The 22,540-nt window shown below is 37.7% G+C and overlaps 1 protein-coding gene across 1 annotated transcript in view; it reads left to right on the top strand.

Moving 5' to 3' along the window:
- Window positions 1-21,960, top strand: part of TSPAN3 (tetraspanin 3) — a 29,118-nt gene extending 7,158 nt beyond the window's left edge. Inside the window, exons 2-7 of the mRNA XM_042941325.1 lie at window positions 6,558-6,749; window positions 6,968-7,042; window positions 11,648-11,749; window positions 12,630-12,782; window positions 13,047-13,130; window positions 21,067-21,960. Coding sequence (XP_042797259.1) covers window positions 6,558-6,749; window positions 6,968-7,042; window positions 11,648-11,749; window positions 12,630-12,782; window positions 13,047-13,130; window positions 21,067-21,159 — 699 coding nt within the window. The 3' untranslated portion in view covers window positions 21,160-21,960. The remainder of the gene's footprint in view (window positions 1-6,557; window positions 6,750-6,967; window positions 7,043-11,647; window positions 11,750-12,629; window positions 12,783-13,046; window positions 13,131-21,066) is intronic.
- The last annotated feature ends 580 nt before the right edge of the window (window positions 21,961-22,540 follow it).

Raw genomic sequence — 22,540 nt, 5'->3', positions numbered from 1 at the left:
GCCTAAAGTATTTGGGGTTGAAGAGATTCGTGTTTAATGTTGGTGGAATTCATTTGTGAGGGAACAACAGTCTCAATTTCAGATATAATTTTAAATATTTTACTTTTTTTATTATAAATAATATATTTGCTTTTTAAAGAAGACCCTAAAAAGTATTTTAAAACAAACTAACATCACCATAATTTCACATGCAGAGACAAACAATATTTTAGTGTGTTTTTTAAATGTCTGTATGTGATACATGTTTTCCCCCCTACCACAACACAAGTATATTATTAAATTATGCTTTAACAAAATATGTAAAGGCTATAATGCCAAGTATGCCTCTAGATGCCAGGGTTTTTTCTTTTTCTTTTGTTTTTGCTATAATTTTGTTACAGTATTATAACATTTTGATGAACATTTACCTTCTTCCATACAAATCTTTGTTTCTATCTGACTTATTTTCTTCAGGATAGGTTCCTAGAAGTGGAATTAAGTGGTATGAAAGCAGGGTGCCTGGTGGCTCAGTCAGTTAAGCGTCTGACTTTGGTTCAGGTCATTATCTCAGGGTTTGTGAGTTCAAGCCCTGCATTGGGCACCGTGCTGTTAGTGCTTGGGATTCTGTGTCTCTGCCCCTCTCCCACTGGTTCTCTCTCTCTCTCTCTCTGTCTCTCTAAATAAAACCTTTAGAAAAAAAAATAGGTATGAAAGCATAAATACTGAGGTTGGTATGTGTTGCCAGATTGCTTTCTAAAAAGATTATTCTGTATTAATTTTTACTCCAGTTCTTTTCTCTGTACCCTCACACTTCTTTGAATACTGCTTGGCTTAGGGCACCTGAGTGGCTCAGTTGGTTAAGCATCTGACTTGAGCACGGGTCGTGATCCCACAGTTTGTGAGTTTGGGCCCCACATAGGGCTCTCTGCTGTAGGTGCGAAGCCCACTTCTGGTCCTCTGTCTGTCTGTCTGTCTCTCTCTGCCCCTCCCTCACTTGTGCATTCATTAAAAAATTACGTTTGAATACTGCTTGGCTTTATTATTGACCAGTTTGTTAGACAATGATGTAATTATTTTCATAGCTTCAGAAAGTCTTGGTAAGAGTAGATGTAATTTCTGAAACAGGATTTGAAATCTTTGGAGTAGTCTTTTTTTTCTTGAAAGTTGATAAGAAAGTAAACGACATATACAGGCATTGGAGTTAGTAAAGGAGTAATTGTGTTTAATGCTATGAAGTATTTTATCAGAGTAAGAGTTGAAACAAAACATGTCTGGACTAGAGAATATTATGGTATGTAGAATGTTAAAAGATTTAAGGTGATTTTAAGACACTTGTAATGGCACAAAACTGGAGTTTGGGGAAGCTTTCAGAAATACCCTGTGCAGAATTACCAGTAGATTCCTTGCAAGAGAGAAGTATGGTACATAAAAATTAGTATGACTGTACAGGAAACTGAATTAAATGTTAAAAGATGTACATAAGATGGATTTCTGCTGGTATTTTCACCCTCTGCTTCTTTTTTGAAATCTGTTCTCTTACAAAGTCTGGAGAACACAGTGGTTTACCCCTTTCCTTTTCTTGACTGTTTTCTCCCAACATTCCAATCACTTTTACTTTAACAGTTGATTCTTTGAGGCAAAAATTAGTCTGAAGGAGGAGTTGACGAAGACAGACAAGAACTTGTCAGACATTGTGATTTTAACTGAGAGATCTCACATGGTCCCTCATCTTTACACCATCTTGATTCCTGCCACTTCTAGACATGAATCCATGACTTACAGCACTATAAGAAAATCACTTCTATTCTTCTTTGCTTTATCCTCCCCCAAATGTTCTATGGGATGCTTTCACCTTCACGCTTCTGAACTTCCATACAGGTACACTTTTCACAGCAGAGCTGTTATCTCCTAGCTTGTAACAAGTCTGTTTGGTTTTTAATAGTGCCCACATTCCAGTGTCAAGCTTCCCTGTGGTTGATGTGCCTCCTTTTGTTTCATATTCCTTCTTCCTTAGGAAATTAAAGAATTTTGTAGTTTTGTGTATTTCAGCATTTCATCAGCTGTTTCTTTCACAGAGGATTTGAAAAGTACAAAAAAAAAAAAAAAAAAAAACAACCCAAAACAACTATAAACTATAGACAACTATAGTTTATGTAGTGTCTAAACCATAGAAAAAACAATCTTGTATAAGAATGAAATTTTTTTACTTTAGAAGATATTTTACATTTGTGTGTATGTAGTGGAAGGGTTAAAGGATAAAATGAATACCATATTTTTGGAACCCCCCAAAATTTTATAGCAAGATAGCTTTATTTTTTAGAGGAACAGCTTGGTGTGGAAAAACACTGGCTCTCCTAAAATTTTAAAATTCTGTGACTTAATTTAGGGCATCCGTTTTTTAAAAGGTAAAAAATTATTCTTTTGGTAGTTTCAACCCTCAGCCTTTTCTTTAAATTTCCCTTCACTTCTTTGTAAAAAGGATGAATATTTTTAGTATACTGTCCTGGCACAAATCCTCCTTATAAGCTCAGATTTTTTTCAGCGGTGACTAAAGCAGTGCAGTGCAGTTGCTTCCAAGTTCTACATTTCATCTCCTTTTCTATTGTACCTCCTCCCCCTCTGCAGCTGCTTTGCTGGCAAAGTCCTGATCCTTTGATAGATCCCAATCCCATCCTGACCCTTCAAAAGCAGGATTTAACCCAGCTCACCTTTTAACCTTTCTAATAGCCATAACTCCTATATTAAACATGTGTGACAACAAAGTCCCTATGCATACTAGTTCAGAATTATTTATTGCTTCCCCTCCATTTACCATACAACTCTACCTATGTCTTTCATACTGATGGTTAGATGTCATTAAAGAAGTTTCTTATTGTTGTTTTTAGGTCTTCATCTATTGTTAGGACACCTACCCTATATTTTTAAAGAAACTTGTCATTTCATAAGTTTATTTTTTCTTTGAATTTTCTCCATTTTATTTTTTTAAGTTTTATTTTTGAGAGAGTGAAAGAGTGTGAGTGGGGGAGGGACAGAGGGAGAGAGAGAATCTCAAGCAGCTCCACGTTCAGTGTAAGCCTGACACAGGGCTCAATCTCATGATTGCAAGATCATGACCTGAGCTGAAATCAGAAGTTGCACACTTAAACTAACTGAGCCACCCGGGCACCCCTCATAAAGTTGTTTATTATGCAACTTAAGATATAGACCCTATACAGATGTCATTAAAAGAAAATTTTGAAGTTGTCTTCTATTTAGGAAATAAGCCTGTGTTTCCAAGTCATGTGATTTATATACTCTCATATCAGCAATCAGCACAGTTTCTGCTCTGGTGTGTAACTAGTAAGTTGTTTCCCACTATGTGTTCAAAATAGAGTTCTGTTATGTTCTCAGCTCTGCTGTGTGAATTGGATGTTGACTGGTTTGCAGCTTGGGAAAAGATACTGCTCTCAAGTCTATTGGGAAAAAAAACAGGCAGCCTTACAAATGGCATCTCCTGCTAGCCTTCCATTGCATTTGTTACATGTCTCGTTGTATCTGCTGTTGGTTTGTTTTTCTGCTTCCTCAGAGTGTCACTTGCAGTTGAGTGCTTCAGTCTGGGTGAAAGGTAGCAGCACAGGAAGCATTTCCCTTGGCCCATTCCCAGGCAGCACCAAGTGTGAGTCTCTTCAGGTGGAAAACTCATCATTTTGTATTTAAAATGCAAGTATTTCAGTGTCTGTGCTTCAGATTAATTGCTGAGTATATATATTTTCCAGTTTTATCTTGTTTTCACTCATATTTCTGTAGACTAAAATTTCATTTATTGGAAGCTCAAAATGGAGTTGTTTTTTTTTACTTATTTTTTACTTTTTAAGTTTTATTTATTTTGAGATGAAGGAAGGGAAAGAGAGAGAGAGCATGCACACAAGCAGGGCAGGGGCAAAGAGAGAGGGGGGAGAAGGAGAATCCTAAGCAGGTCAGTGTGGAACCCAATGTGGGGCTTGAACTCAGGAACCTTTGAGATCATGACCTGAGCCAAAATCAAGAGTAGCTTAATTGACTGAGCCACCCAGGAGCCCCATTGTGTTTATTTTAATTAAGCCTTTTAAGAAATAAATATTGCCTTTTAGTGTAAGAAAAGCTAAGAACCCAAAGGATGGAAAGATGACTAGTGAAGACAAACTGCACACAATTTGATTAATTTGTATTTAGGATTTCTTCTAAATCAGTTGAACACTGAAAGTATTTAGCAAAGTATGTGTATACATACATGTGTGTGTTTCTATATTGCAGATATATAGTTTCTTTATACCAAAGAAAAAGTAGTATTTGGTAAGAATGTTCAGTAGTCCATGTACTTCTGTCATTAGTTAAGCTACTTTTCTTCTTTTCCCTTTCCTATACCTGCCTTCATCCCATAATAATATACCCCCAGATTAAGTATGTCAGTGAACTCTGAGAACTTTTGAACAGGCATGGTTGCTCTAAGTGCAGCATTTATAAACTAATCTATTCCAGATGTGATGGCCATCAGGAATTTAGTAAAATAGATTAAGTTGCCAAATCATGTTTGAATAGTGAACTGAACACTATACATATTAGACTGAAGAGAAAAAAAAAAACACCAAAGCTAATGATAAAAATGGGGCAGGGGTGTGATTTCAAGGGAAAGGATGAGATGAATTGTACTCAATAAATGTTGACTGATTGTGCCAAACACCGTTTTAGGTGCTGGGTGGTGTTACAGGGCTAAAAGACAGATGAGCAAAGTTTGTGCCCTAAAGGTATACTGAGACCTGTAGTTATAATAAGGGTGTGTGTGTGTGTGTGTGTGTGTGTGTGTGTGTGTGTGTGTGTGCCTGCGTGCATGCGCTGAGATAAATGTAGTTGCAACAGTTGTAACAAATGCTGTTAGAGCCATGTAGGGGGTGAGTGGATAAAGGGCACCTAATCCAGCCTGAAAAACTGAAAAGGTCAAGAATTTGCATTTTAATGGGGACAAGGAGTTCTCAGGCAGATGTGGAGAGGGCATTCCAAAGAGAGCCGCATAGAGGTACAGAAGTGAGAATATGTGGTACATTTGGGTACAACTTTTCTCTCAGGGTGTTTGAAAGGTAATGGAATCTGAGGTGAGTAGCAAGGAAGAGCAGCTTTGTTCATCAGGGGCTTTATTTTATTTGCCTCATCCTGATTTTAAACAAGCTAATGTCTTGATCTGGTTTGCCCAAGCTAAATGGGTCCCCTAGACATAAATAAACTCTCTCATGTGAGAGAGTTCATGATATTTCTAGTATCATTGTAGAAGGCTATTTTCTAGTTTGGAGGTTAATGATTTATATGTTAATTTTTTTTTTTAAGTTTATTTCTTTGAGGGGGGCGGAGAGGCAGAGAGAGGGAGAGAGAATCCCAAGCAGGCTCCACGCTCAGTGCAGAGTCCAACGTGGGGCTCAGACTCACAAAACAGTGAGATCATGACCTGAGCCAAAACCAAGAGTCGGATGCCTAACTGATTGAGCCACCAGGCACCCCTATGTGTTAAATTTTAAAAAGGATAGTGAAATAATTCTTTTGTTGTGAAAGTCTCAAAGTGCTCTACAAATAGTAGCTCGTTATGCCAAATATTTTAACACTTAGCCTCACACTGCATTTGATCATTCCCATATAAGCAAGTGGCATTAGGCATTGAGCAGGTACACAATGATAGCAAAATGGACAACAATAGAGAGGAGAATGCATGTAAAACTCTGCAATTGGAGAATGGTATCTGGAGCAGAGCTGAAATAAGGCATATCTCTGTTCCATGACTTTCTACATTCACTTTCCCTTTAGGTGCTCTAAAACCTTACTATTCAAAGTGTAGTCCAAGAACCAGCAGCATCACCTGGGAACTTGGAAATGCAGAGTCCCATGCCCAGCCCCAGCCCTACTGAATCAGAGTCTGCAGTTTAATAAGATCCTTAGGTGATTCCTGTTCATCTTAGAGTTTGAGAAGCACCATTCTAAAGAACAAATCTAAGGGTTTGCAAAGTTCTTGAGTTGTTTCACAGTCTTGACTTGGGACAGTAAGCATTTTGAAAATGGATATCAAGGTTACTAGCAATTATTATATTTTATTTTTCCCAGTGGGTGGATAGAGGTTAGAAATGCAGATTCTGGAGTCAGATTGCCTGGGTTCAAATCCTGGCTCTGCCACTTCTGCATAATTTCTTCATTCGTTGAGGGCAACTACAATGAGCAAAGGGGTATCCCACCACCCCGCTGATCTGTGGTGGAGGTTTAGTTGAGTTACAAATAAGCCTTTGTTGTGTGTTTGGGGGTAATTTTTGTCAGTATTATTTATTGTATTCATGATTTCTTGGTCTTAACTGAGCCATCAATTATTGAAAAGAAGGTAGTGTTTGGGAAACTTTTCAACTTTAGTAAAGAAATGTTCTTACTAATGAATAATAGACCTTTTGGCTTCACTGTAAAAAGGTGTATAAGTAGATTTAAAAGTGATGGCAAATCTCATTAAATTATAACCTACTAAGAAATAGTAGGAACATTTTACTATCAGAGCTTAGAGACTTTTACCAGTGCTCTGATCTTGTTTTCTACAGGGGGCAGCTGGCATTTTATGCTATGTGGGAGCCTATGTCTTTATCACTTACGATGACTATGACCACTTCTTTGAAGATGTGTACACTCTCATCCCTGCTGTAGTGATCATAGCTGTAGGAGCCCTGCTTTTTATCATTGGGCTAATTGGCTGCTGTGCCACAATCCGAGAAAGCCGCTGCGGACTTGCCACAGTAAGTTAGCACTTTATTGACTGCATGTGTCATCATAATATGTGGGAATATTTCATTTGTGTTACTGGCTTGAATTGAACATAAAATTCCATAGACTCTTTGGCTCTTATAATTGGAACAGAATTAGCACTTGTCTTCTAGCAGTTACCTCTGGTAACTGTTTTTTATCAGTTTTTTAAATTTGTATTTAATTTTTGACAATGTTTTCTTCCTTACAGTTTGTCATCATCCTCCTCTTGGTTTTTGTCACAGAAGTTGTTGTAGTGGTTTTGGGATACGTTTACAGAGCAAAGGTATGTTGTCTACTCTAGTTCATGTTTTAAAAGGCAGTTTAAGTGTTTCGGGTGAAATAGAACAAACTCATTTTATCAAAGTAAACATTTTCTTATGCCTTAACTCCAGTTTAGTCACTGCTTTAAAAACCTAAAGTTGGGGCACCTGGGTGACTCAGTCAGTTAAGTGTCTAACTCTTGATTTATGCTCAGGTCATCATCTCACAATTTGTGGGATCAAGCCCTGTGTTGGGATTTTCTCTCCTGCTCTCTCTACCCCTCCCCCTCTCACTCTCTCACTCCAAATAAATAAATAAACTTAAAAAAAATCTAAAGTTAATTAGAAATTGCACAGAGAGAAGGCCCTGGGTGACTCAGTCACTTGAGCATCTGACTTCAGCGCAGTCATGATCTCACAGTTTGTGAGTTCGAGTCCCACATCAGATTGGCTGCTGTCAGCACAGAGCCCGCTTCAGCTCTTTTGTCCACATCTCCTTTATCTGCCCCTCCCTCAGAAATAAATAAACATTAAAAAAAAGAAAGAAAGAAATTGCATACAGAACAGATTGGTGGTTGCCAGATGTGGGGGCTTTGGCGAAATGGGTGAAGGGAGTCAAAAGGTATAAACTTCCAGTTATAAAGTAAGTCAGTCATGGGGATGTAATGTACAGCATGGCAACTAAGTTAATAATACTGTAATGCATATATGAAAGTTGATAAGGGAGTAACTTTTAAAAGTTCTCTCATCACGATAAAAATTTTTTATAATTATGTATGGTAAAGGAGTTAATTAGACTTATTGTGATCATTTTGCCATATAAAAAGATTGAATCATGCTGAAACTAATGTTAGATGTCAATTATACCTCAATTTAAAAAAAAGAAAAGAAAAAAATACATGTAGTGAACACACAAGTCCAGTTTCCTGGCTTAATAAAGAGTACATACTAGAGAACTGAGCTTTTGTTTTATGTTTAAGAATACTGCAACGTTTCAGGCTCTTTTTTCTGAATAGTTCTTTCCATTGAAGTTACCTATATAGGTGTCAAAAGGTTGTGTTTAATGTGGATTCTGATCTCAGGAAGTCTCCTGTAAGCTTACTTGATTATTTATTTCAGTTTTAAAGTATTTTTCTGCTACAGTAATTTTTTTCTACAATGTATCCTGTGCTGTGTCAGTTGGGGTCTTGTGAGAAGCATATGCAAAGATGGAATTCAGTATGCGTGGATTCTGTTAGAGGAAAGGTCTGTGAGAGAACATGGGGAAGGAACCAGGTCTGACTGAGAACTGTTAGGCCTGATGCAAGTGTAATCCCAAGTACTTGTTAGTGTAATTGTGTGGTTAATTAAATATTGATGAAGTCTAAGAAAATGAGTACATGAAAAAAAGAAAATTGAATAATTTGAAGAGACTTGGTAAAAACAAGTCACTACAACTTTTTTTTTTCAGTTTCATTACTTAGAGAGAGTGTGTGTAGTGGGAGAGGGGCAGAGAAAGAGGGACAGAATCCCCAGGAGGCTCTGTGCTGTCAGTGCCGAGTCAGACTCGAGCTCTGTCTCACAAACTGTTAGATTGTGACCTGAGCCAGAATCAAGAGTCGGACGCTTAACCAACTGGGCCACCCAGGCACCTCAATCACTAAAACATTTTTGATCAAATCAGCTATGAGTACAATTACTGTAAAAGTTTAGGGGAAATTTATTAATAATTAGTAGAATTCGACACTTTGATTGTGTTGCAATGTCTCTGCAGTGTAAAGAAACCCAAACTGGAAGTCGCTGTCAATGTACTAAGGATGTGATTTGTGCAGAACAAATGATAAAGAGCTCTAATCAGTGGATCCTATGCAAAGAAAAGACAGGCTTGCATTTTAAGATTGGTGTGAAATACACATTTCTGTGCTTTAAGCTAAATGAAAATGTTCATTTTTTTAAAGTTTTATTTATTTATTTTTGAGGGAGAAACAGGGCACAAGCAGGGGAGGAGCAGAGAGGGAGGGAGAGAAAGAATCCTAAGCAGTCTCTGCACTGTCAGCACAGAGCCTGACGCGAGTCTCGAACTCACAACTGTGAGATCATGACCTGAGCTGAAATCAAGAGTTGGACACTTAATTGACTGAACCACCCAGGTGCCCCGAAAATGTGTACTTTTTCTAAAAGACTGTGATTTTCTAAAAGCCTGTACTTTTTCTAAAAGCCTCAGTTAACCAACCAACTACTCCTGACCATGCATGGGAGGCTTCTCCATTTGTTAACTACAGTACAACTGCATTTACCACTAATTTTTACATGTAGGATAATAATGAAAACAACAACAACAATATGTTCCTGGGATGGAGAGAGTATGTGAAAGTCAGTTTAGGGTCATGGTTAGGTCCTTTCATTCCACAAATATTCGAGAGGAATGGTTTTAGAACCTTGTCAAAATCATAGATGGCCTACTTGGATTTCACATCTATATTTGACAAACATATGTATATGGGTACTCATATATATACATACACCCAGTTAACCTTTGAACAACACGGGTTTTATATGTATAAATTAATGAATTATATGACATAAATTTCTGGACTCAGGGTAGAGATCAGCCAAAGGGTTTTCTTACTATTTCATATAGTCTCTACCCAAGACATGCTAGGGAATATTCAGCTATCATCTATATTACATTTCAGCTCTCTGTTGAAGGAAGGATTCATTTTAAAATTTGATTCATCCAGGCCTACCTCTAACCCCAGACTATTACATTTGATTGATTTGTTCATACAGAATTTCCAGCTAATCCTTAACTGAACTTTATAGGCATACCCTAGTGACTGTTCCACATGAGGGAGATGTTGTAGCCCTTTGTAAAATCCTTCTGGAACTTAAATTAGAGGCTGTTGTAATATCTGATCATAATTCACTTTCCTCATTTGAGGCAGGATAATAGAAACATTAAATCAACAAGCAAGTAATAACTTTTGGACAAGATAGTTTTCTGTTTCCCCCTTGTTGAATTCTGTTACAGTGTATCTTTTAAAGATCTAGCCTGGGGACTCCAAACTTCTTAAGGGCAAGGCAGTCATCTTTGACTGTCCAGCAGTGGCAAGACACCTGGCATAATAAATGTTAATGAATTTATGGATCTGTTGAATGAAAAAAAAATTACAGGTCAAGACTTCTAATCTTATTTAATATAGCAAAGTGTTCTATTATTCTAACTTGTAAGTATTTAACTTTCTTTAAATTACCTCAGAATGAGAAGTTTGTTCAGATTTCCTCAGCCCATAAATTCCTGGTATGGAAAGGGGGAAATACACATTTTCTGATTTCTTTTTTAGAGCGAAATTGAGGACTTCATTTTCCATTGCCACTTTAAAAAAAAAAAAAAAAAAAAAAGCCTTTGTTCTGGACATAGAAAAAGGTGATTATGAGTTGAGATCCTACCTTCTGTGCCCATCCTGATGAATGAGGGTCCTGCCAACTTGAACACCGAGGCAGCTGTTGCCAGCCATTCCCGTCTGGCCCCTCTTTCCTCTTTCTTAGTCATTTCCTTTTCTTTCGCCTTTCTATTTGCCTGCTTTTCCTTTCCACCTAAGTACCATTTAAGGCTAAACAGGCTGCCTTAAAGTAATTAATTGGGGTATAACTTTAGGGCTATGATAAAGACGTAATAGAGGTGCTGGCTTGGTTTCGGCTCAGGTCATGGTCTCATGGTTTGGGAGTTCAAGTCCTGTGTTGGACTCTCCTGGGATTCTCTCTCTTTCTCTCTCTCTCAAAAATAAATAAACTTAAGAAAAAAAAGAGAAGTATTGTTACTGTAATTTATAATTTTAAATCAAAGGCATAATATGCCAATCTAATTTTCAAACCATTGATACATAAGGTACCAGGTAACTGTGCCCCAAAAAAGAATGTATTGGGTTTGCCCCTACTGGTTATCACCTTGTAGTTAAATCACATAACTGGTATAATTACTAAGTAGGTCTAATCATCTTAGAAGGGTAAGGAGAATCTGGTACAAACACATTTTACTAAATGGTACTTTTCTTGCCATTTAGTGGTTGACAGAAATAAGTTATGAAGAGTTTATTTCCTGTCGCCTAATTCATATAACATCAAACTGCACCTTTTTCATAAAATGCTACTTGTAAGGACTGATTTTTTTCACCTGCTGATTACTTTTGTGTATTTGGCTAAATCGAAACATTGAATAAATAAAATGGAAAGTATGTTGGTATTTGTTCCAAAAGTATCTTGTGGGAGGTCTTTATTTTTAATCTACTTTTGGAAAGGAAAATGAGTAAATCCAACCCACTGAAAGCTTATTTGAAAAGAAAAGCAGTTCATTTATAATTTAGGACATCTGTCTCAGGGTTCAGCTGCTTTCTCTCTCTTGAATAGATTGTTAATCTGCTGTCTTGCACACAGTCTTCTCTTTGAATGCTTATAGTGTGTGATGTAATGTGTCTGCATTTTTACCTGAATCTCTGTGGAGACAAGGAGAAAAATTTTTTTCTTAAAAGAAATTCACAAAGATATCTGACAACTCTGCATACATGTCAGTTAGGTTTCTTAGCTGGAGCCTTGACAAATGTTAATTTTACCAGTATTTTTAAGGGACCGAATTCTTTGTTTTGATTCAGGTGGAAAATGAGGTTGACCGCAGCATTCAGAAAGTGTATAAGACCTACAATGGAACGAACCCTGATGCCGCTAGCCGGGCTATTGATTATGTTCAGAGACAGGTGAGCTCTCTTCAGGTGAATTCGATTTTGAGGGCCAGTCACTGTTGGGTCAACCTTAAACTCAGCTATTACTGTGTAAATTAAACATGTATTTTTGTAGCCATGGATAGCTTCATGGTGTGTCTGATATTTTCACCTTCACTCTTGAAAAGTTTTTTCCACTGTCACCTAGTGACTTTTTACCAAAAAAGAATTAGTCAGAAAGGTGATAACGGAAGAGAGGTATGTGTCACAGGAAAGATGGGATCCTCAAGGGACTTCAAGGAGGTAAGAGGTCTTCATATACCTTTAGAAAGCAAGACCAGAAAAGATAATAGACAAAACTGTTAAAAAAAATTATGGATAATTGGAAATGTGTGAAGGTAGAGAGACTGGTATAGTAGATCCTTATATCCATAAACCTACCTCAAAATTTTCAATTTTTTGTTAATCTTTTTTCATCTTTTACCCCACATATCTTTTGCTAGATTATCTTAAAGCAAATCCCAGACATTTCGGAGAAAATATTTGAAATATATTATCATTGGAAATAATATTTAACATGTAAGATATGAAGATTTTTCTTAGCTATAAATTAGCCCTTGTGGGTAATATGCTTTTCATGTAGAATTTCTGAAGTTACTAGTCATGTGGCTAATTAAAATTTAACATCCAGTTCTTTAGTCATCCTAGCCACGTTGTAAGTGCTCAGTAACCTCAGGTGCCTAGTGGCTACTATGTTGAACAAGCAGACACCGAACATTCTTAATCATTGCAGAAAGTTTTATTGAACTTAACTGGTCTAGAGTAGCTTAAAGCTCTGCAGTGCACAGAATTTTAAAGTTCAACACAGATCTGTGTGTCTTGGGAGGACTAATATTTCTGTTCTCTTTCCCACTAGCTGCACTGTTGTGGAATTCACAACTATTCAGACTGGGAAAATACAGACTGGTTCAAAGAAACCAAAAACCAGAGTGTCCCTCTTAGCTGCTGCAGAGAGACCGCCAGCAGCTGTAATGGCAGTCTGGCCCACCCCTCCGACCTCTATGCCGAGGTAAGTTTGGCTTCTTGGCCAAGACTTGAATCTAGCTTGGTAACCTGGTTGTCTCTGTGAACTATCTTTACCTAGAACTTCTTTTCTACACTCTTTTGTTTGTCTTTATGCTGTTTTATGTTACTGTAAATTATTTTTAAAAACATTGTCTTTCCTTCTTTGGGTTTCTGTTATTTCCATTTCTGCCACTGAGTAGTGATATGTGACCTTATAGCTTTCACTTTAAAAAAAGACTTTTATTGAGGATGACTTTGTGTGTTTCAGGGATGTGAAGCTCTAGTTGTGAAGAAGCTACAAGAAATCATGATGCATGTTATCTGGGCAGCACTGGCATTTGCAGCTATTCAGGTAAGCACAGGGGTTGTTATCAGAATGTGCTCATTCTCTGATGTCAACCATGAATGGTTTTAATCATTAAGTGCATTTAATCCTTGTGTATATAGATAACTTGGAAGTCATTGAGGTACTGGCCGTCAGTTTCCAACGTCTTCCATTTCCTGTGTCTAGTCCTAGACCCATAATGGTTCCAAGAAACCAGAGATCTGGATGCAGGGACTAGGTTTGAGGAGACTTTGCTTTACTTTCTTGACTTGACTAGTGAGTGGCCTGTTCAAAAATACATACTGTCGCCCGGGGCACCTGGGTGGCTCAGTCGGTTAAGTGTCCGACTTCAGCTCAGGTCATGATCTCACGGTCCGTGGGTTCGAGCCCCGCGTCGGGCTCTGGGTTGATGGCTCAGAGCCTGGAGCCTGCTTCGGATTCTGTGTCTCCCTCTCCGTCTGCCCCTCCCCGTTCATGCTCTGTCTCTCTCTGTCTCAAAAATAAAAACGTTAAAAAAAAATTAAAAATACATACTGTTGCCCTAATGTATTCTTGGGAGGTATTTTAATAGAACTTCACAGAATTTTTAAAAATTGTACTGCTTTATTTCACTATGGAAATGGAAAGCTTCATTTCAATCTTTTTGTACTGTTTCTTCTTCTGGTTCTTATTTTTCTGTCCTCAGGGTTTTATATGTCCATATATGTACATCAGGAACTCCTACTACAACACTAGACTCTTATGCTGATAGGAGCAATTGAGTTGCTTTACAGAAAAGACGAAGTAAAAATGAGGTTCTAACCTCTTCTGTATTTCTGGGCTTAGTTTTATCAGACTAATAGCCATCAAGGAGTCTGTGACATCACTTGGCACATCCAAAAGTATACCATATCATTGTTGGTAGCTGAGAGAACTTGTCTTCCCAACTTCTACCAGTGAAAACAATCTTTTTCCCACCTAATAATGGCGTATGCATAGGAGCTGGTAATTGTTTAATTACCTCTCACTTTATCTACTCCTTCCTCCCTCCCTCACCAAAAAATCCCTTCCACCCACATCCTTAGCCCTCACCTGAAAACAAATAAAGATAGCTATTTTTCTGCTCTGTACAACTACCTACGTTGCTAGTTTCATATACAATGTATCTTAGGGATTCTGTTAGAGGAACATCTTAGAGGAATCTTACAACTGAGAATAACCAACTGTTTAAAATGATTGAGAATCCGGGGCACCTGGGTGGCTGAGTCAGTCTGACTTTGGCTCAGAGCATGATCTCACAGTTCGTGGGTTCGAGCCCCACATGTGCTGACAGCTCAGAGCCTGGAGCCTGCTTCAGATTCTGTCTCCATCTCTCTCTGCCCCTCCCCTGCTCATGCACTGTTTCTCTCTCAAATATAAATAAATATTTTTTAAAAATTAAAATGATTGAGAATCCTTTGTGTCAGATCTAGTTCTCAGAGTGTTCTTTGGTTGTTTTTGAAATATGCTTCAGGCCTAGAATCTATTTTAAGAAAGTGTAGTTATCTTTTAATTGTTAGATAAAACCAACGTAATTGCTAGTTTAAAGGTAAGTTGCTTAGATTGCCTGCTGTCTGTGTATTTGAAGAAAAGCTAGTGTATTTAATGAGAAATGCGTTAAAGGTGATTGTTTACTTTGCTGGTACTCAAACAGCTTTGAAATGATTCATTTAAAAGCCTAGCTCTTTATTTGCTATGGTCTCTGCCCTTCTAAGCATTTACTTTGTGGCTCAGCATAGCAGTAATATGTTGATCAGCAGGGATGATATTTTGATTGTCCAAACATATTCATTTAGCTAAAAATAATGAAACATGAAGGAAGTCTCTTCCCAAGTGAAATCCTGGTCTGTGCATTCTTAATTATCTTATTTGTGTTAATAAATCAGCACATACTAGCATGCAGCAAAAAAAAGCTTTGAAACTGTAAGGTGCTTGTGGTCATGAAATATACAGCATGTATAAGGAAGACTGATGAACATCATTACTTTAGCTTCATCCCTCATTTTGTTAAGCTTATTAACCAGGCAGATATTTTTTCATTAAATATTTTTCATTGGGGGCTAATAAATATTTTAGCTAGTCTTTTAATTTTTAAGTATGCCTTCTTCTATTCATTTTATACTTAAATTACCCTTATTTAAGTAATGGCTGATAAAGATTTGATGTGTTCAGTTCAGCAAAACTAAGTCAAGGATTCAGAGCTTTCACAGATTCAAATGCTAATGGTTTAAAAATTTTTAAACTTTGGTTTTAAGGGAAAAAACATACATTAGAAATAACGAAAGAATTTTCCCTAATATGTTTTCTTTTTTTAAAGAGTACCTATAAACCTATAAAGAGTACCTAAACATTTGATACTCAAAATCTGATGTAGATTGGTGCCCTGGGTTTGGAAAACCAGAGCAAAGGTAAAAACAATCCAAAGTGTACTTTTATGCTCATCCTGATAGAGTTAGAGCTAAAAGCACACTTGGAGAGTCTCCAGTCCCTGTTTCCTTCGTAATTGCATTATGTTTTTAATTTCTTTTTTAACATTTATTTATTTTTGAGAGACAGAATATGAGCTGGTGGCAGGGGAGTGGGGGGGTGGCGGAGACAGAGGGAGACACAGAATCCGAAGCAGGCTCCAGGCCCGAGCTGTCAGCACAGAGCCTGATGTGGGTCTTGAACTCACAAGCTGCGAGATCATGACCTGAGCCGAAGTCAGACACTTAACCAACTGAGCCACCCAGGCACCTCTCCTTTGTTTTAAAGGCCATGAAAATGAGGGGGAGCAAGGATAGTATGACTAATGACCATCACTGAAGCTTGAACCCTGGCCCATTGTACTCTGCCTCGAATTAGAAAGTGAAGAATTAAGGTTTTCAAAAGATTAAATTCCTCAATTCTGTTATGCAACCTAACAGTTAATTGACACTTCAGCTTAATAAAATACACAATGTAATAACATTGAAATATCATTAGCACTTTCCTTCAGGTTCTAAAGTGAGAAAGCTAAGAGCTATCATAGGAAATATAGTTCTAAATAATGTTAGGAGTACCTGGCTGGCTCAGTCAGAAAGCATGCAATTCTTGATCTTGGGGTTGTGATTTCGAGCCCCATGTTGGGTGAGGGATTACTTTCTTTTTCTTATTTTTTTTGAGAGGAAGGGGCAGAGGGAGAGAAAGATTCTGAAGCAGGCTCCATGCCCACTGGGGTAAACCCCATGACTCTGAGATTACTTAAGTAAATAAAACTTTGAAAAATAATGTTAAAGATCGAAAGATGCTTTTTGGTAGTATTGTATCAAAACTGTTGGAAGCATTGTTTCCTTTGAATTTGAGAGTACTTTGTGGTACCGTTAAGTACCATGTTCTGTTGAATGAAGTACTGCATTCTGTTGAAGTTCTAAGGCGTAAAAGTGAATTTAAGAAGAAATGTTTTCATGAACCTGATTTACCAATAAAAGCCTGTAGTTCACGTGTTGGCCATCAGTAGGCCCCGTGGACCAGTCTAGCCCACTACCTCTTTTTGTGTTAGCCACACTCATTTATGCATTATCTGTGACTGCTTTTGTATTATAGTGGCAGGGTTGCATGGTTGTGACAGAGACCCAGTTTTGTCTCTTGGTTTACAAAGCCTAAAATATTCATTATATTGCCCTTTCAGAAAACATGTGCTAGGGGTGCCTGAGTGGTTCAGTCGGTTAAGCGTCTGACTTCGGCTCATGTCATGATCTCACAGTTCGTGAGTTGGAGTCCCGCATTGGGCTCTGGGCTGACAGTTCAGAGCCTGGAGCCCGCTTCAGGTTCTGTGTCTCCTGTCTGCCCCTCCGCTGCTTGCACTCTGTCTCTCGCATTGTCTCAAAAGTAAATAAACATTAAAAAAAATTTTTTTTAATAAAAAAAAAAACAAAACAGAAAACACGTGCTAACTCTTGCTCTAGTCTAGTTAAATGATCTAGGTTTGAATAGGACCAAAATGATAAAAACAAAAAAACAAAAAACAGGGGCACCGGGGTGGCTCAGTCAGTTAAACGTCTGACTTTGGCTCAGGTCATGATCTCATGCTTTGTGGGTTTGACCCCTGCATTGGGCTCTGTACTGACAGCTCAGAGCCTGGAATCTGCTTCAGATTCTGTCTGTCTCTCTCTCTCTCTCTCTCTGCCCCTCCCCTGCTCATACTCTGTCTCTCTCTCAATAAATAAACATTAAAAAAATAATTAAAAAAAAAACAAAACCCTGAAAAATACTAGTTAATTGTTAAACAGGATTTTTTAATGTCGGAGAAAGATTTTTAGGATTTTGCTGCACTTCTTATTTTGTTAGCCTTTTTTTTTTTTTTTAAGTTTTTATTTTTAAGTAATCTCCCCTGGACCCAATGTGGGGTGCCAACCCACAATCCTGAGATCAAGAGTCACACACTCAACCAATGAGCCAGTCAGGTGTCCCTTTATTTTGTTGTCTTTTTAATCAGCAAGCTATTTCACTTCGTTGAGTGTCACCAGCCTCTTAAATTAACAATTAATCAATTAGGAATTTTATATTTAAAAGATCTGGTCATAATAATAGACAAAAATCTATGTTTTGATTTGACGATATCAAGTATTTGCTAGGGTAAGGCTTTCTGCAAAGTAAATATGGGAAAAATGGGAATTGTCTGTCTTTGGAGTCTTACAAAGTTGGCATGTCCTCAAGATGGATCACCAAGAGCAAACTTTCACAGAGAACTGTTTCCCAAAGCCATGTTGGTTTTTTCTGGTCTATATTGCCAAGTGTGAAGGAGGTTGAGACTGCTATTTCCTCCTGCTGCTTCTTGACTGTCAGTTACTCATTAATGTGAGTTAAAAACATAAGTGAATAACACTTCACATTGGGCCCCCACATAGGTAAAATCTAGTGGGCTGATTCTGATACACTCTTAAATATTTCAAGTAACTCTTCTTTAAGGCTTGGGAAGCTAATTCTTGAGTGGCTAGGTTTTGTTTTGGTTTAGAGGAAATGAAATCTTGTTAACTTTCTGAAAGTTTTGAAAGTTTTACCCATTTGATAGAATTTTTTTCAGATTATTTAAATTTAGTAAAATGTAGGTCTCCCTCTCAGTTTTACCTTAGTTCTTGAGACCCATTCTCCCCATCCCTCATCAAGTATTAACCACTGATACCAGTTTTCTGTATATCTTCCCAGAAGTAGTTGTGGTTAGACAGCACATAAATATTTTTTATGCAAATAGAAGCTTATGGTATACAGTTTTCTACCTTGCTGTTTTATAAAATTGTTATAATTGTATGTTCACATGTATTTTTTTTAAGGAAACTAGCCCCATTGTGGGGCTCAAACTCATGACCCCGAGATCAGGAGTCGCATGCTCCACCAACTGAGCCAACCAGGCACCCCTATACATGCGCATTTTTAAGAAGTAATACAGACAAATCTTTGTATGCCTTGCCCAGTCCCCCCCGCCCCTGGGGTAATATTTTGCAAAACTGTAGTATATCACAACGAAGGTATGGGCACTGATACAATTCACCAATTTTATTCAGATTTTTCATTTCTACCTGTGTATGTTCAGTTCTGTACAGTTTTATGACCTGGTGGGTTTACTGAACAGTTCTAACACCATAGGGATTCTTCCTGGTACCTGTTTATAACTAACTGCACCCACCTCCATCCTGTGCCTCCTCCCCCCATACCTTGGGCAACCATTAATCTGTTCTCCATTTCTAAAATTTTGTCTTTTCAAAATATATGAATGGAACCATATGGTATGTAACCTTTGGTTCCTTTTTTTTTTTTTTTTTTTTTTAAAGTTTATTTATTTTAGAGGGGGGTGGGAGAAACACAAGTGGGAGAGAGAGGGAGACATAGAATATAAAGCAGGCTCCGGGCTCTGAGCTGTCAGTACAGAGCCCAATGCAGGGCTTGAACCCATGGAACCAGGAGATCATGACCAGAGCTGAAGTCAGATGCTTAACCTACTGAGCCACTCAGGCACCCCTATAAGTGACTTTTTGATACAGAGTTCCACATTTTTCTCAGAAAAGGGTGTTTCCAGTGTGCAGTTCCAAAACCTTATATAACAAACAATACCTATTTTCCCATAATGTCCCCTACATAGTATATTCTAGAACATTTTAATCCTTGGCAGTCAGTTTTTTTAATTACCACTTGCCTCTGTATTTAGCAGTTATTTTTTGCAGTTGCTTGGTATTATATTTAGACTAAGTGCAGATTAGTTCTCATGGCTTGAATGTTGCAGGGCAAATTTTTATTGCAAGAAATAACTCTAAAGCTAAAATATTTCCAAGTCTATTGTTGGAAATTTTTAATCAGTGAAATTTCAGTATAGCAGAGCTTTGGAAGTGGGCCTGTAGCACTTAGTGATGAGGTTTGGAATATAAGAAGTTAATGTGTAGAGTTTAATGTTCATAAACAGACTCATTCCCAAGCATGAGTAGGGTTTTATCAAGTTTATTTAATTGTTTTAAAATCAGGTCAAGTTGACTTAATTGAAATAAAACTCAGGAACAGAAATGATACTTATTTCAGATCCCATTTGAGAGTGCTGACTCCTTCACTAGAAGTTAACCAACTGAAAGGAATGTGAGGGAAGTGGGTTGGGAAGAGAGATTTTTTTTTCCAGAAAATCAGTAATTTCTGAGCTTAGCGTTTTTATTGCTTAATTTAACATTGCCTGGGAACATAATTCTGTTTGATTTTATAACTATTTTGAGGATGTACAGTAAGTAGAAATGTATTTCTTTAGGAATTAGATACTAAACATGTCTAGACTGGCTATAGATATTTACTCAATTTTCAACAATATCCACTTTTAAAATGTCTTCAAGGTGTTTTGTGCTATTACTGCACTCAGCAAATATTGATGTAATGAAACTGATGGATTTAAGCAGCAAATATGTATCTTGAATGGGTAGAATGTGAGCTAATTGAGGCTGGAAATTGGAATGTGTGACTTTATACCATGGGGATTCAGATTGAGGACATCGTTATTCTCTGTATATGTATCTCATTAGCAATCTTCCACTTCAAACATTCAGAGCCTGTTTATAGATCTGGTACATTTTGTTGAAATTGATTGACCCCATATGTACAGAAAGCCCTGCCTTTTAAAATCAAATAACTGAAACCATTATGAAAAGTTAGAACAGCAAATTAAGTTACTCTCATTTAGCTCTTTGGTTACTATTTATATTTTGTAAGAAGCCAGGTCAAAAATTCTAGAATCATTTTCTCTTTAATCCAGTTTAATCCTCTTGCTTATTCAAAATAACATGGCATGACTTTATTACAATTCCAGCTTGCTGCCACAGAGGGATTAGGGCTTATTAAAATAAAATCATGAAGGAAGAGTGACCTTTAAAAAGTAATATGTATGTAATACCACAGAGCCAAATCTGGATTTCAAAAATAGTAAATAATTATGAAAGAAACAAAAACCTTCAGACCAATTGATTGGTTTCCACCATAAGGCTTTTGGGCTGTTCATGCGTGTAGTGAATTTTGTGGTTGTTAATAAAACTTATGTCCCCAAATCCAGATGTCTGAAAAGACCACCAGTAAATTTCCTAAATTCACAAAGTCTTGGTCATTCTACTCCCTAGACCTTTGCTATCAGATACAGAATGTTTCCATCATTGCAGAAAGTTATTTTTTTTTAGAGCACTGCTATTGATCAAGAGTGGGAATGGCAGGAGAGCCTTCCATTTCTCCTCTTCGTGTATTGTTCTTAGGTGTTCTTAGGCAGGGAAACTAAAAGTTGGTATTTAAACAGCTCCTAAAAAGATAATATAGTCATTAGAAATTGCCTCTATTACTGTTGTTATTGCTTTTTTGATGATTTGAGATCACTGAACTTTGAAACAGCTCCATTGCCAACAAAGAAATTACACACTTGCTATGAGAGGGTCTTCAGCCTTCTTTTTTCTCTGTTGTTTTCTTCCCACAGCTGCTGGGCATGCTGTGTGCATGCATCGTATTGTGCAGAAGGAGTAGAGATCCTGCTTATGAGCTCCTCATCACCGGTGGAACCTATGCATAGTAGAAAAATGCAAGCCTGAGCTTTTTAGTCTTGTTGTTCTGATTTGGAAGGTGAATTGAGCCAGGTCTACTGCGTTGGCCTCTGAGTTCATTTAGTTAAAGCACACAGGTGTTGGACAAAGCAGCTTGGCTCTTCATGTACCCACCTACTTCCCTACCCACCTATGACTTTCTTTTCCCTTATTCTGACTCTCCATGTCCCTAAGTTTTTAAGTATGGCAGTATATGTTCTAATTCAGAACCATTTGCAGGTTGCATAGTGTGGGAGAATTAAAGGAGGGCTTGGACCTACTTCTGTTACCTCCATGCAGTAATGGGGCTGCTACCGGAGTGTCCCGGGGCCCTTTCAGTCTTCACAATGGAGAACTCTTGGCCAAAGGTTTTTGGGGGGAGGGGGAGGAAACCAGCTGTGGTTAAAGTTAACACCAGATGGTGCCCCTCATCAGTGTCCTTTTAAAAAACATATACTGTAGTCCAATAAGATAGCAACTGTATAAAATTGCTAAAATAGATTTTAGAATCATACAGTGTGTCTCTTGGTTCATCTTCAAAATCAGACTGATCTTTGAAACTAGCAGTTTTTAATCAAAGCTGGCTTTATAGGAGGAGTATAATATATGCACTACTGTTTTAAAGCAATTAGTGTGAGTGTGTGTGCGTTTTTGTATGACTGAGCCCATTCATCATAAGTCTAAACTCATTAGGATTAATGTACCCATGTAGACTAGCAAAATAGTATGTAGATGTGATCTCAGTTGTAAATAGAAGGATCTAATTCAATAAACTCTGTATCACCCCTCAACATGTACTTTTTAATTATTTGGGGATACTTCAGTTCCCAAGCAGCAGTGTAACGTTTTAAATGTTGGTGCATGTCTACATGATTTGCGTGTGTTTTAATTAGATCAGTTGCCAAATTCTAAAGGCCTTGGGATCCAAAAAGCCAGAGATGCTTTTCACTCTAGTATATCCTACAAATACGAACACCTAACCGTGTGCATGACACTGGGCATACGGTGATGATGCTCTCCTTGTCTTGGAGGAATGTGGAGTCCTATTATAGGACTATATACAGAAGCAGTTAATTTCCATACAATGCAATGATTATAGTAACAAAAAAATGGGAGCCCAAAGGAGGTACCCAGAGAGGTCAGAGGCAACTTCCTGGAGGAGAGGCCTGAGCCCAGAGTTTGGATAGGCTTTGTGAGAGAAAGTACACAGGAATGCAAGATGGGTTGGAGTGTGCAGGGAGCTTCAAGTAGCTTGTTGTACCTGGAGCTTAAAATAACAGGGCTGGGAAAAGTTGAAGTGGCAAAGCCCAAGTCCTCTAGGGTCTCCCACGACATCCTGTAGAGGTTCAATGTTACTTGAAAATGAGGCAG

The sequence above is a fragment of the Panthera leo genome, chromosome B3, assembly GCF_018350215.1.
Source record: "Panthera leo isolate Ple1 chromosome B3, P.leo_Ple1_pat1.1, whole genome shotgun sequence".
NCBI classification, from domain to species: Eukaryota; Metazoa; Chordata; class Mammalia; order Carnivora; family Felidae; genus Panthera; species Panthera leo.
The sequence above is the reverse complement of the archived record's forward strand: the minus strand, read 5'-3'. Positions and strand labels throughout refer to the sequence as shown.